The sequence below is a fragment of the Aegilops tauschii genome, chromosome 1, assembly GCF_002575655.3.
Source record: "Aegilops tauschii subsp. strangulata cultivar AL8/78 chromosome 1, Aet v6.0, whole genome shotgun sequence".
NCBI classification, from domain to species: Eukaryota; Viridiplantae; Streptophyta; class Magnoliopsida; order Poales; family Poaceae; genus Aegilops; species Aegilops tauschii.
In genome coordinates this window covers 386,355,276-386,371,412 of record NC_053035.3, presented here as the reverse complement: position 1 = coordinate 386,371,412, position 16,137 = coordinate 386,355,276, and the positions used below count along the sequence as shown (strand labels likewise).

The following is a 16,137-nucleotide window of genomic DNA, read 5'->3' as shown; positions in this document are numbered from 1 at the left end:
ATGTAACGAGCAAGATGAGCTCTAACACTGCACGGAACATACTGCACAACAAATCAAAACAAGGATCATAATCAAAATCAAAACAACATGGGCAGCACCAAAAGAAATAAGCGTGTGTGCCAAAAATTAAACAATTATAAAATGATATTCTTACAACACGCCTCCAACAACGCCGATCCAGGACCACATTGAACCCATCTACAGAAAAATCAACAGAAGAACACGGGCCATCAGGCATACGGCAAAAAGGACAAGCCATAACTGCAACGAACACAATGATTATCAAGAACTAATCCCACAAAACATTGTTGAAACTTAACATCTTATAGTGTTGGTAGTCCCCACCCGTAACTACCCCATAAATCTCCATATCATGGAAATATAATGGGAACAAAAAGAGAAACGATAAAGGGAAACAGGGAACCCACAAATACAGCAGGTAGGGAACGAAGATATCGCGAACGGGGAAGCGCGGTTGACGCTAAAGAAGGACCGCCGTAAGAGCAGGCAACAAGCGCGGCGGTCGGGGCGGGGGCCGCCATAACCACGCGATAAGAGGGCGGCCGCACGGGCGGAGACGACGACAAAGAAAGAACAGTCCGCGGCGACGGTTCGGCCACACCAGAGAGAAACAGATCTCAAAAAAGATCGAAAGGTATTACAAAATATTAAAAGTACAAGGACTAAAGTGAAAAAAGGAAAAACCATAAAGGGAAATCGGAAACAGGAATTCATGGGAGACGTCGTGCGCGCGACAAGTGTCGCGCGCGGAGCGCCTCGGAAAAGTCTCACGAGCGCTCCGCGCGTGACACTTGGCGCACGGGGAGCGCTCCCCGACTAATCTTTGCGGGGAGCGCTCCTCAACTAGTGATTTCGGTTTTTCTTTGCTTTTCTCCGATGAGGCGATCGTGCAGAGCTGCTACGTATTAAGGCCCCGTTTGATGGTATGTCCTATTCGCCGCTCGTTACGTCGAAATGTCGACGCAACGCACAGGCCAACGACTCGACCGGTGGATCTGGGCCGGCCCACTTAGACCGTGACCACAGTGGGAGCAACCGGTTTTGGGAACCTTCTAGATGGTTCCCAGAACCGGGTTTTTCTGTTTATCTTCTTCTACTGGCATTTCGGGGTTTTTCTGTGTATTTTTCTCTTCCTTTTTTCTTTTCTTCTTCTCTATTCTTTTTTTGTTTATTATTTTCTTTTTTATTTCTTATCTTTAAAAAATAAAATCGAAAATTCTAAATTTTGTTCGTGTTTCCAAAAAATGTTCAGTTTTTGCAAAAATGTTCTCAAAATTCAAAAATTGTTCTCATTACACAAAAAAGTTCAAAACTTTCGAAATACATAAAATGTACCGGATTTCAATTTTTCGTTCAGATATTCAAAAAATGTTCGCGCTTCCGAATTTGTTCGGGATTTTTTGAAATTGTTCTTCGTTTCAAAATTTGTTCTCAACATTCAAAAAATGTTCGTGCTTTAAGAAATTCTTTGCGCTTTCAAATTTGTTTGGCATTTTTCAAAACTATTCTCCGTTTCAAAATTTGTTCTCAAGATTCAAAAAACGTTCGTGTTTCCAAATTTGTTCTCAAAATTCAAAAATTGTTCGTGCTTTAAAAAATGGTTCGCGCTTCCAAATTTGTTTGGGATTTTTCAAAATTGTTCTGCGTTTCAAAATTTGTTCTCAAGATTCAAAAAATGTTCATGCTTTAAAAAATAGTTCGCGCTTCCAAATTTGTTCTCAAGATTCAAAAATCGTTTGTGCTTTAAAAAATTGTCCGCGCTTCTAAATTTGTTTGGGATTTTTTAAAATTATTCTCCGTTTCAAAATATGTTCTCAAGATTCAAAAAATGTCCGTGCTTTAAAAAATAGTTCGCTCTTCCAAATTTGTTCTCAAGATTCAAAAATCAATCATGCTTTAAAAAATTGTTCATAAATTCCAAAATTGTTCATGTTTTCGAAAAATGTTTGGGAAATTCAAATTTTGTTCATTTTCATAGAATTTGTTGCATTTTTGAAAGAAAAAAAACATACGTTATTACTCAAATTTTGGAAAAAAATAGGGATTTTGTCGAACTGTGTTCGCAATTTAATATAATGTTAATAATTTATGCTGGTTAAATTTAATAAATTCTTTGTGTTTTTTAACACATTGAGTAATGGTCATTTACGTTGCTACAGTTTTGTTCTTTAAAGTTGGTGCTATTGATTTTCACATATGTGTGTACAGTTCGGCTGGCTAGCGCGGTACCGACCACAACAGAAGGTCTGGAGATCGAATTCCAGTTTGCGCATTCTTTATATTTTGGGTTTTTTGTGCCCAGCCAATCACTAAGAGTTTTACTCCAATGGGTCGGCCCCGTTCGCTCTGTGCGAAGAGGCGTCTGTTTGCCGCATAATGCGGTAAATAGGAGGGCAAATAGCAAAGTATTTTCCAAGCATTTTGAGAATACTGCAGTTTTTGAGATTATCATAGTTTTATGGAGTTGACTAACCACCAGTCCACTGGACGATAAACATCAGATCCGCACGATCGTACAACCGCGGCCCTCCCGCGCGCGACCCACTTCGGCAGAGCCACCCACGACCCAGCCTTCTTTCGTGAGGCCCACCACGCGCAACGCATGAGGCCTAAGACAGAGAACACAACCCCTTTGGCCCACCTTCCCCCGGCACGTGACTTACCACCCCAAAACCTAGTTTCTTACCTCCATCGCAAGAAACAGCCACCTGCCCCGATCTGCTCTCTCCTCTCTCCCCAACGCGCCTCCATCGCTGGCGACCTCCACCCCAGATCTGATCCACCAAAAAAAACCACGAAAAACACTACCAAAACACAAGGATTTGAGAGAGGGCCCGGTTTACCACAACAACATTACAGGGTTATCGCATGCTACTAGGACAAATACATCAGTTCGTCTCAATTTCGCCATAATCAGGCAAAAAAGAAAGTTGGTAAGTGATTCACCTCTATACACATGCTGCATTTGCATTTCATACCAATAAAATCAAGGGGAAAAAACATGGGGAAAGAACAACAAGAACTAAATAAGAAAGCCAAAAGGATGCAGAAAAGGTAGTCCTTTTACTGCATGTGTGTAATTCCTCGGTTGTAATTGAGTTACCATTCAAATTCAGTCAGGTTTACCAACAAAGATTGAATAAATTTTCCTCTTTTACACCCAAAAAGTTGGTAAAATTGATCCATGTTCCTACCTACAGATTACATCATTTAGTTACCTCATCATTAAGTTACCATCATAAATACATATAGGTTATCATCATCACTCTATTAAGCTATCTTTTTTGAAGCATGTTAGAACTACATGTATGAAATTTCTCATTAGTAACTGAGTTGCCATTTAGATTGAATATAGATTACCAGAGTGTGTGCATTAAGTAATCAGCATCCTTTAACACTTATTCAACATAAAATGATCCTTTTTTATTGAACAAGTTATCATGCTAATTCGTTGCAATTTACCAGGAAATCTCATAACCAAAGGTGCTAAAACACTACAAGAATACCATGTGTTGATTTACATTGTTGCCACCAGAATTTTTTGATAAAAGAAATGATATTGATTAAAAGAGGTTGATAGGAACTGTCGCTGTCATACTCCCATACGCTGGTTACTCCCAACATGATACCTGTTATAAAAAAGAAGTAATCAGTGCAGAAAAAGAAAAAAAATAGTTGTTGCGAAAAAATAATCAAAATTGCTTGTAAGTGTGGAATTGATGGATGCAATTGTATGTGCTAGCAGGTGCTGCAACACAAAAACATTTACCATGCTACCACATTTTTATACACAGACTTGTTACCATCATACTTGAATTGCAACTACCACCTATGTTATGTACAACTACCACATTCACCATGAATCAGTTCACAATTCACCAAGCTTAATGCACACACAAAAAGTTACCATGAAATTAGGTAGAATTACCACTCTTACTGCATACGAATTATCATTGCAATCTGTATTACAATTGGAACTACATGCTTTCACTTTACACCTACAAAAACATCTTAATGCATGCAAACTTTACCAAGCAATTGGAGTACAAGTTACCACTAGTTTTGGCATGCAGAAATATAACACAAATTAACAACTTCAAAAACATTATAGGTGCTACATCTAGAAGCAACCCGATGGTCCACGAGACAAGCAAAGAACCGACTACTAGCAGCATAGGGGGGAGAGAAAGCTTCTTTGATCATTCAGTCAGCGAGCCAGCGAGTCCAGAAACAGCAGGAGAGAATGCTGAATAGGGAGACAAAAACACGAAGGCATACTCCACACTGAAGCCTCATGATGAAATGATGAAGTTTGATACTTTTGAGGAAGTTTATGATCACTACAAGCAATATGCACTCAGACATGGGTTTGGAATGAGACTGGAATACAGAAAAACAATAAAAGACGATACTGTAAGCAGAGTCCTCTTGGTTTGTGGGAAATACGGCAAGCCAAAAACAAGCAAGGAGGAGACAGAGGATGTGCAAGACCCAAAAGGCATCGTGAACAAGAGGAAAAGAGGGAAGGTTGTGAGGTTGGGATGTCCGGCCCACCTTTACATCACCCACACGGATGCGTGGTGGAGAGTCAAACGCTTCAACGACGACCACAACCACCCTCTAATAAGAAAGCCGTCCATGACAAAGGTCCTATCATCACATAGGAACATTCCAAAAGATGAGCAGGACTTCTTGAAGATATTGCACGGATGCAACATAGAGACAGCAAGACAGATTCAACTAATGTCATGGTTCTACGGGAATCCTAAAGATGTACCATACACAACAAAGGACATCGCAAACCAGCGAGCTAAATTCTGGATGGAGTACCGCCATGCTGATGTGGGGAGCACAATCTCATACTTCCAAGATATGAAGGCACAAGATCCAGATTCTATTGGAGAATAAAGCTTGATGATGAGGACAAAGTGGAAAATTTGTTCTGGATAGATGGTGCGTCGCGCAGGACATATGCTAGATACAATGATGTCATCTCATTCGACACAACATACATGACAAACATGTACAAAATTCCCTGTGCGCCCTTCATTGGCATTAATAACCATGATCAGTCAATCCAGTTTGGTTGTGGGTTTGTTCGAAACAAACTATCTGGTAACTTTGTGTGGCTGTTTAATGCATTCTTGCATGCAATGGGTGGAATTGCGCCGAAGAACATAATAACAGATCAAGATTTTGCAATGAGGAGTGCTATTGATGAGGTGTTCATCGGGATAGTACACAGGAATTGCCGCTGGCATATAATGAAAAAAGCACAGGAGAAGCTTGGGAAGCTGATGGCTGACGATGAGCCACTAAATAATGCATTCAAGGATTGTGTTGACAACAGCCTGACTGGTATTTTACTTCCCACCCTCACTAACTTAAAACACAAGAAAATGGGTTTACATGCATGATATCAACAGTTACCATGTAATAAGGTGACAAGTTACCAGAGGATTATAACAAAATTACCTACATTAATTATTTTCTGTACTACCCCTATCATGTTCATGTTTGTTGAACACATTTCAGTTGTTCACCCCACTAGTTACAACAAAACTTTCAATCACCAGCTAGTGGTGATTGATAGGAATCTCTTTTTGTTGCTAGTTAAAAATGTTGCTTGTACTACACACGGAGTGTGGTATTCACTGTGGACAAAAAAAATCATCCTGTGTGCAAAGTACTTACCATGATGCTTCAACTAAAGTAACCAGGTGTGTGCGACAGAATTATCAACAGCGGTAGTATTCCTAGTTACCAATATGTTTGAACCAATGTTACCATCCTTCAATACTTGATGTTACCATGTTTATGTTATGAATGCAGTTGAGGAGTTTGAGCACAAGTGGTGGGTGATAATGGAAGCGTATGGCCAGATCGACAACGAGCATTTCCAAAGGCTGTGGGAGAACAGGAAGTGTTGGGTCCCGGTATACTATATGCATGATTTTTTTTTGTTCTTACAGACCATGGCAAGAAGCGAGGGTTTTAACTCTGTGCTCAAGAAGTATGTCAACCCAAAAAACTCACTGGTCGAATTCGCACAACAGTACATTGCAATACAGGATAAGGTGATGGCTAGCGTATCAAAAGAGCAGTTGGAAAGAGTGTACAAAGAAACCGAAATGTACTCGATGAACCCGCTGGAGATGCAGGTGCGGGGGCTGTACACACATAACTTGTCACTACTAGGAAAAGGCCTACTAGTGGCGCACCAGTTTTGCCTACTAATGGCGCACTACTGGTACGCCACTAGTATTTTTTACTAATGGCGCACCAGTGGTGCGCCATTAGTATCTGGTATACTAATGGCGCACCACTGGTGCGCCGTTAGTATAGGCCACAGTGCGCCATTAGTATAGGTCACTGGTGCGCCATTTGTATAGGCCACGGTGCGCCATTAGTATTTTTGAATTTTGAAGGCGGGAAAACAGTAGTGGCGCACCGTCTAACCCCCACCGTGCGCCATTGCTATTTTTGAATTTTGAATTTGGATCTGGATCGCGATTTTTTTGCCCATTTTTTGCTCTTTTTTTGCACGATATTATTTCAAATTTTGTTCCTGTTTTTGGATCTTGTACGTTCTTTTGCCGTGTTCTTTTGTTAGAGAGGAGTTCGCCGGGGAGGAGGAGGAGGAGGTCACCGGAGAGGCGCTCGCCTACATCGCCGGAGAGGAGGAGGAGGTCGCCGGAGAGGAGTTCACCGGAGCATCGGAGAGAAGGAAGGAGAAACCAGGAGGGGATGGGAGGAGAGGAGGGAGGAGGATCTCAACGGAGAGGAGGGAGGAGGAGCTCACCGGAGAGGAGGGAGGAGAAACCGTGAGGGGAAGGGAGGGGAGGAGAGGAGGGAGGAGGAGGTCGCTGGAGAGGAGGAGGAGGTCGCCGGAGAGGAGGAGGAGGAGGTCGCCGGAGAGGAGAGGGTAGTATGGTGGAGGAGAGAAGGGAAGATGGAGTGGAGGAGAGGAGGAGATGGAGTGGAGGAGAGGTGGAGTGGAGGAGAAGAATGAAGAGGTAAGGAGGAGAGGACACGCCCAGCCATATATACGGCATAGTAATGGCGCACCGTGGGTAGGTGCGCCATTACTATTATTATTTTTATTTATTTTGAATTTTAAAGGCAGGAAGATACTAATGGCGCACCATGGGCAGGTGCGCCATTAGTAACTTTTTTTTATTTTTTTATTTATTTTGAATTTTGAAGGCGGGAAGATACTAATGGCGCACCATGGGCAGGTGCGCCATTAGTAACTTTTTTTATTTTTTTGATTTATTTTGAATTTTGAAGGCGGGAAGATAGTAATGGCGCACCATGGGCAGGTGCGCCATTAGTAAGTTTGAATTTTTTTGAATTTTTTTGCCTCTCCAAATCTTAAAAGTCCCGTATCTTTTTTTCTGTTAGGTTTTTGAGGATTTTGAAAATGTTTAACCGGGCCCCCACGGTTAAATTCGGATGTAACTTTTCGAGTAGATGATTTTTCATATAAAAAACTTTTTCATCCGAGTTCGTATGCAAAAGTTATGCCCATTTTTACAAATTCTCGAGAGATTTTGCAAAAAAGTCGAAAATTCATGTTTGTAAATTTTGCTAACAACTAGACCACATATCAGATGGGAATCTTATTTTCTTTTATTTTTTTGACATTTCTATCATTTTCTTTTACTTTTTTTGAAACTCAAAAGGCGGTCCACGGGGGGGGGGGTGTGCATTCGGGGGAACTAGTAATGGCGCACCACTCCCACGGTGCGCCATTAGTAGTTTAAAAAATAAAAATAAAAAAAATTGAATTTTTTTTTGAAACATAATTACTAATGGCGCACCGTGGGAGTGGTGCGCCATTACTAGTTGAACTAGTAATGACGCACCATCCCACGGTGCGCCATTAGTAGCTTTGAAAAAATTAAAAGAATTTTTTTTACTAATGGCGCACCGTGGATGTGGTGCACCATTAGTATTTGCACACTAATGGCGCACCAACACATGGTGCGCCATTAGTATTTAGTAATGGCGCACCACATGTACAGTGCGCCATTAGTGTCCATATTGGCTATAGCTGTTTTTGTATTAGTGTGTTTTGCAAGTTCTAGGTGGAGATGAAGGTGAAATCAGCCTACAGATGCGCCGCATTGTATGATGGTACTTTCAAGGTCAGCTCAGTGCGGGGGATAATACCAAAATATGGAGACAGAGACTACCATGTGCAAGCAAACATGGATGAAGAGACATACTCGTGTACTTGCTGCAAGTTCGATCGTGACGAGCTACTGTGCGCACACGTACTACGAGTTATGGACCAAATTGGGGTATATGAGATACCTGAAAGTACATCCTAAAGAGGTGAACCTGGGATCCAGAGGAGGATCTTATTCAACCTGATTTCCAACAGCCGACAGTTAAGAAGTCGATGCCAGAGGAGGGGAAAAGCGTCATGCGATACACGTCAATTCTTAAAGAGTTTAAGGCATCAGCCAAAGACGCTTGCCTAACAGATGACGGGACCAGATTGGCAAGAAAACACCTGTATAATTTCGAGGAGGAGCTTGAAACCCTGAAGAACAATCAACTTAAAAAAGCAAGAAAGGAAAAGGAAGAAGCAAAAGGATCGTTTGAAGGACAGTCGGATCCCTGCTCGATACCTGTCGTGGTTTTGTCACGGCAGATGTCCTAGTGTGAGGACTTAGCCGTGGAGCCATGGCAACGTAGTTAGCTTAAAGGGGTTAAAGCGGACAAAGGACGCAAGGAGTTTATACTGGTTCGGCCCCTTGCGGTGAAGGTAAAAGCCTAATCCAGTTGTGGTGGAATTGCTAGGGTTTCGATGACCAGGGAGCGAATCCGCTTGACCTGGCTCTTGAGTTGTTGTTTGTTGTCCCTAAACCGCCGCCGGGTCGTCCCTTTATATACACAGGTAGACGCCCGATGGTTCACAGAATCCCGGCCGGCTCATAAATGTGTCCGGCTCGGTTTCTACTCTTTCCTTAGCTTACAACACAAGTTAAATATCATATGGCGGTTTATGTCTATGGGCCCTAATCTGCCCTTGGGCCCTGGGCCTTCGTGTAGATCTCCTCCGTAAAGTGCCATACTCCTTATCTTCATGGGCTTCAATATGAATAACTCATTATGGGTATAACCCGGCCCCTCCTGGCCGGTTTATACTCAGTGGTAATATCCCCAACATTAGGCCCCAGATTGATTTGAACCTGTTCATGTCAATCTTCAACACTTAGGAAAATTTCGTCTTTGGCGCCTTCGAGTAAACCTTGTAATCCGCCATGACGTCATCTTCCAGGATTATAGTAAACCGTCATGACCTCACCTGTTCATTAAAAACCATATATACCTTACTTTTATTAATGAGCCTCCGAAAATCGAGGCGATAGCTCTGTCACATATCCATTTTTTGGGTTCCTTGATTCCCGCGTCTCTCGCTTATCCCTTCGTCTTATAAAATAGGGCCAAGGGTCCCTTTCCTTTTCTCCCCTTGCCTCGCCGCCTTTCTTCCACCTCGCATCGCCTCAGTACTCGAGCGCCGCCGCCGCCGTCGACCTTCGTCTCTGCCCCAACAACGGCCGCTGCATCAACCTGATTTGACCAAAGTTCCGCCTGTACGCCTCCGCGCTCAACAGCCCTAGTGAGTCTTTCTTTGCTCCTCCCGTAGATCCCGTTAGGGTTTTCTGCGAGTTCATCGAAGCTTTAGTACTGTTCTTCCTTGTTCTTCTCCGTGGCATAAATGGCGAGTTTAGATCTTGTATTTTCCTGTGCGGTCGTAGTTATAATCCCCTTTTTCATCATTAGCGCATCCTCTCTATATAGAATAATCTCATCTGGATCTGATGAACTGCTGAAGCACCTGTATCCTAGGTCTGAATATATTTTGACTTACCGATACGCTGCAGATATGAAATTATCATATCAATCTGTGAAACTTGTTTTTTCCTTCACCTAGATATTTTAGATCTGTACCTTCCATACCAAAGTAGGCGGTTTAACTTTTAGAAAATGATAATCCGGTAGGTACCATTAGTCGCCTCTTAAACCACCGATTCGTTTATCTTTGTAACCCTTCCAATGTCAGACTCCAGTTTAACAATGTGTAAATGCCTCAACGTCTTCTCGTGCTGATCTTACGACGCTTTATACTTGCCAGTCACGATGCTTAAACCGACATTTTATCTGTTCTTTCAGCTTTACATTGAAATGGCCAAGCAATTTTATGCTTGTAACTGGGTCCCCTCCCGGGTTACTGAAGAGCAACTAAACGGATGTGTCGCAACTGGCGCTTTAGCAAAAAAGGAAGTCATCCACTGGAGGGCCCGTGGTCCAGAAAATCCTCCTGAGCCCAAGGATGGAGAAGTAATCGTGTCCGTTGATCATTTGGGTCGAGGGTTTAGCCCTCCCGGATCAAAAATTTTCCGTCATGTGCTTGCTAGCTCCCAACTCCACCCTCAAGATATTGGACCTAACTCTGTGTCCAATATTTGTAATTTCCAAGTATTTTGCGAGGCTTATCTGCAAGAGGAGCCCACAGTTGAGCTGTTTAGGGATTTCTTCTATTTGAACCGCCGTACAGAATTTACAGACGGACCCAACACTGAACTTGGCGGGATGGCAATCCAGAAAAGGAAAGATGTCAGCTTCCCTCACGCCAAACATCATAGTCACCCCAAGGAATGGAATCAGACTTAGTTTTATTTCCGAGACACGTCTCCAACTGATGAGAATCCTCTACCGGGTTATCGTCCTCACCGGCTTACCAACACACATCCATTCCCCCAATGACTTAGCGCCAAAGAACGATCCAAGTATGCGCCACAGCTTTCAAAGCTTCGGGCCTTCATTGCGAATGGTTTAACAGGCGTTGGTTTCGTTCGTTGCTGGATCTCCTGGAGCATTCTGCCTTTAAGCCGACGCCCCGGTTTAATGTGCGAGTACACAGGGGACTTGAAAGATCCGCAACGACATATTGACATCCAGCTAACAGAGGCTAAAATTACTGAAGTTGTGAATAAGATATTGGATGAATCGGTGGTTGTTTGCAGCAAAATAGGGTTGAGTCCCTTTTGTACTTCCAATAAACCGCCCGCTGTAAGAATCATATAACTCTTGCTTTAATCCGACGCTTTTTAGATCTTCCCTCAAAATTTTGTCAATCTTCAATAGGGTGATGATCCGTTCTGGAAGAAGAAACCACAGGATAAACCGGCAAAGACACCTCGCCCCAAGACTAAGGTTACCAAAAAACCTGCCAAGAAGAAAACCGCTGAATCCTCTGAACTCAACATTGATGATGATCTGGATAATCCAGAATCAGAGCTAGAACTTGACTCTCTTGGTTCATTTTTCATACACCTCATTGACAATGACTATTATCAGGATGACGCTGAAGGCAGCCAAGCTGATGATGTAGAGGTAATTATTCTTACCTCCGGTTCAGATCCTCTGCCAACACAGAAAATCCGTTAAGCAAACCGGAAAGTAAGATTTTCTCACCCCCTAGCTCACCTGAACCCAAACTTTCTTTTGAAGAAGTAGCAACACGAAGCTCGCCGCACAACCCGGCACAGCGGCCAAGTAGTTACCCCAGCCGATGTTGGGGATATTACTACTGGATATAAACCGGCCAGGAGAGGCCGGGTTATCCCCTTAACAAGTTATTTGCATTTGAAGCCCATGAAGAAAAGGAGTGTAGCCCTTTACGAAGGCTCGGGGCCCAAATGCGGATTAAAGCCCGTAGACATAAACCATCATGATATGTAAACTTGTGTTGTAAGATAGAAAGAGTAGAAACCGAGCCGGACACGTTTATGAGCCGGCCTCGGGATTCTGTAAACCGACGGGCGACAACCTATGTATATAAAGGGACGACCCGGCGGCGGTTTAGGGACAACAAACAACAACTCGAGAGCCAGGCATAGCAGATTCGCTCCCTGGTCATCGAAACCCTAGCAATTCCACAACAACTGGATTAGGTCTTTACCTTCACCGCAAGGGACCGAACCAGTATAAACTCTCTGCGTCCTTTGTCCGCTTTAACCCCTTTAAGCTAACCCGTCGCGATGGCTCCATGACTAAGTCCTTTCACGAGGACATCTGCCGTGAAAAAACCACGATAGTTGGCGCCCACCGTGGGGCTATCGCATGATGGTTTCAAGTTCTTAGAGGTAGCTTCGAAGGGCTCAAGGGATATGCTGTGGGCCGGATGACCAAGAGTCGTCGCGGCAAGCTCTACATCAACGACGCAGGCTGGGGCCCCGAGGCCGGCTCAATTGAGTACGGGTACCGGGTCCCCTTCGGCGGCATTCATGTGTTCATTGGCAAGATTGGCGAACCGGGCCCTGAGCCGGACACCTGCACCGACATCGTCGAAATGGCTCAGCGTGCGAGATCCGCCCGGGTTAAGCCTGCCATGAAGCATGCGTTTGTGGAGTCATCCACGGAGTGGAATCTGAGGATAGATCAGAATCTGGTGGTGAAACCGTCGTTTACTCCGGTGACGAGTCATCTACTGGAGAGACCGAGCCATTATATCAGTTGCAGGATGGCCGGTTTGGGGGCTGTTCTGATGGCGACAGTATTCCGGACCCCCTTGATCCGCCAAGCCGAGTTGCGATCTTCATGGCCGGTACACAGTCAGCGCCACAATCTTCGACCGCCGCAGTGATGATTTCCGGTTCAGCAGCAGCGACAGCAGCTGGGGCAGGAGGCCCTGCGCCGCCATTGGTTCAGGTTTTGTCCGATTTATTCGACACCTTGGCAGCACTACCAGCGGCTGAAGTCAGCCCGGCGAATCAGGAGCAGCATAACGCAGAAGTGGCGAAGGTGAAGGATCAGATAGCACAAGCCAAGGTGGACCTGGCCGCTGAAAACGCCAGGATGACGGCAAGGCAAGCCGAGTTAGATGCACAGTCTTATCGACTTATGTTGGATCAGAACGCATCGAATGACGTAATGAGGAGAAGGTACCGATCTCACCTGCCTCCGGTTTACGAAGCCAGTAATCTCTTTAACACGCCAGGAGTAGGAACCAGCAACCAGCCAGTGGTAAAACGGGTCGAAGCGCTTGGAACGGGGACGCCGGTTCAGCCGCGCGGAGTGGACCCCCCTCCTCGGAATATCCTGTCCCAACACGTGCCGACGCCTCCGGGTCATTACTGCAACCCTTTGGATAAGATAGTCGCAGCCGCTTCAGGATTGGCGGCCCTCCCGGTCGACAGCGAGTCCCCCGTAGCGGTGGAGACGCGACGGGCTAGAGAGCTCCTTCAGACAGCCTTGACTCAGCAGCAGGCTTATTCATACAGCCGCGAAAGGATTCATTCTACTCCCCGCCCGAGCCGGAGTTACAGCAGGCATATGGATGAACCGACCGTGTCCAGCAAAGCGCGGAATCGTAATCCGCCTCGTGGTCATAACCTGGCAGGCGGCAGTGGCGATGCTCAGGATGTGGTGGATCGTGCTAGGGCACATCGAGAGGCCGAGTTAGCGACACAACACGAAGCCCGCCAATTTTCTCCGGTTCGTCCAACATCTTCGGTGGAACCAGGGGTTACCTCCAGTTCATTGGGGGTGCCGTGTCTCGTCCCAGCGCTGCGCAACGTATGGCTGCCCAAGGATTTCAAGGGCCCACGTAAAGTGCCGAATTACACTGCCGATTTATCCCCCGAGTCATGGGTTGAAAGCTATGAGATGGCAAAGGAGATGCTGGATGTGGACGATGCGGTGTGCGCTAAATACTTCACCATGATGTTGGAGGGAACATCTCGCACATGGTTGAAATCTGCCAGCTAACTCCATTGGATCATGGGCCGAGTTAAGGGCCCGGTTTATCCAGAATTTCAAGGATACATGCAAGCAGCCCATGTCAATTGTGGACTTAGCTGCCTGTGTCCAGGAGGAAGGAGAGTCTACAACCCATTGGGTGCGCCCGGTTTCGAAGATTTTACATTCATCAGACCGCATCAACGCTGACACAGCAGTTTTAACGTTGGAAGGCAATTGCCGGTTTGCAACTCTGAAGTTGAAGTTGGGACGGCTCAAACGCCATTGCAATGACATGGCAACGCTTATGGCAGCTCTGGTGAAGTATGCCGTCTCTGATAGTACCAAGGACCCCGAGTCTGACGATGACAAGACAGGGAAGGGAAAGAACAGCGGCAGCACCAAGGGTCAGCAGCATAACCCGGCGAGTCATGGAAACAGCGGTAAGCGTAAAGCGGATAATAGCTTAGATTTTGTGGCTAACACCAACGCGCAGGATAATGGCCAGCGTCGTAAGGGTAAACCGCCCCCGCGTGGCGGAGGACCAAGTCCCAATCCGGAGCGCTAATCTCACCTGTTAAACCAGCCTTGCCCAAAGCACGGGTCGCGGGATAAGCCGGCCACGCACCTCTGGAAGGATTGTTATATTATGCGGGAGTTCAAAAATTCAAATTTTTTTCGGTATGATCATTGACCGGGCGGCGGTTCAGGCCCCGGATCTCATGGGCCGGGTTATGGTGGAGGCAGTTCCGGTTCAGGTTTTCATGGTAATCAGAGCAGACATGGCAATCAAGGCAGTCAGGGCAACCAAGGTGGTTATAATCATCAGGGGAATCAGCAGCAGCAGCAGTCGGGTTACCAGAGCAACCCGAAGCAGTTGAATAGTGGACAATACCATGTCTTCACCACGAGCCTGTGCAAATGCGACCAGAAGCTGCACAAAAGGGCAGTGAACTCCGTTGAACCGGGGGTGCCCCGTTACTTGCGCTGGTATGAACAGCCCATTGTGTGGAGTCGAGAGGATCATCCACCTCGGGTTGATAATCCGGGTCATCTGGCATTGGTGGTGGCACCTCAGGTTGGAGGTTATAAGTTCACCAAGGTGCTCATGGATGGGGGGAGTAGTATCAATATCCTTTATTATGAAACCTTCCGTCGCATGGGGTTACCAGATAAAAATCTTAAACCGTCCAACACGGTCTTCCATGGTGTGGTGCCTGGTAAATCGGCGTATCCAGTTGGTAAGATAGCTCTGGAGGTTGCTTTTGGAGATGAGCATGATTCGATATCAGAGACATTGACTTTTGAAGTGGTGAAAATCAAGAGCCCGTATCATGCCCTGTTTGGACGGTCGGCTTATGCTAAATTCATGGCAAGGCCCTGTTATGTTTATCTGCAGCTCAAGATGCCGGGCCATAAGGGGACCATCACGGTGCATGGGAGCCGCAAGATTGCTTTAGAATGTGAAGAAGGTGATGCGGCATATGCTGAGTCGGTTTGTGCAACAGAGGAGTTAAAGTTCTACAAGGACAATGTTGATCCGGTGGATATGACTTCTTTGAAAAAGCCAACTACAAAGCATGATCTGGCCTTGAAGTTTAAATCGGCTGATGAGACTAAGCTGGTTGATTTTATTCCTGGCGATTCATCCAAGCAGTTTAGCATTAGCGCTAACTTGGATCCGAAATAGGAAAGCGCGCTCATCGAGTTCATCCGTGAGAACCGGGACATCTTTGTGTGGAAGCCTTCTGACATGCCAGGTGTACCGAGGGAACTCGCTGAGCACACACTTAATGTGGATCCCAAGTTAAAACCGGTCAAGCAGTTTCTTCGCCGGTTCAATGAAGAAAGGCGCAAGGCTTTTGGTGAGGAGGTAGCCAGGCTCTTGGCGGCTGGGTTTATCATTGAAGTATTTCATCCTGAGTGGTTGGCTAATCCGGTCCTGGTACTTAAGAAGAACGGCACTTGGCGTATGTGTGTGGACTACACAGATTTAAACAAGGCTTGTCCAGTGGATCCTTTTGCCCTCCCTCGTATTGATCAAATCATTGATGCTACAGCGGGTTGCGAGCGTTTGAGTTTTCTGGATGCTTACTCTGGTTACCATCAAATCAAAATGGCAGTTAAGGACCAGGAGAAGACAGCTTTTATAACTCCCTTTGGAGCCTTCTGCTATGTATCTATGCCTTTTGGGATCAAGAGTGCCCAGGCGACTTATCAGCGCTATGTGCAGAATTGTCTTCATAATCAGATCGGCCACAATGTTCATGCCTATGTGGATGATATTGTGGTGAAATCCAGAAAGGAGGCGACATTGATAGATGACTTGAAGGAGACTTTTGATAACCTCCGGGTTTA

General features: G+C 45.3%; 1 protein-coding gene across 1 annotated transcript; it reads left to right on the top strand.

Annotated features, from left to right (window-relative positions):
* The first annotated feature begins 4,326 nt into the window (after positions 1-4,326).
* Positions 4,327-4,929, top strand: LOC109740314 (putative protein FAR1-RELATED SEQUENCE 10). Its single transcript, XM_020299356.1, has one exon. It carries the CDS (start codon positions 4,327-4,329, stop codon positions 4,927-4,929), a length of 603 nt encoding a protein of 200 aa, XP_020154945.1.
* The last annotated feature ends 11,208 nt before the right edge of the window (positions 4,930-16,137 follow it).

Bases quoted from the DNA above. Each gene is read 5' to 3' on its own strand.
- LOC109740314 (XM_020299356.1), top strand. From the start codon at position 4,327: ATGAAGTTTGATACTTTTGAGGAAGTTTATGATCACTACAAGCAATAT.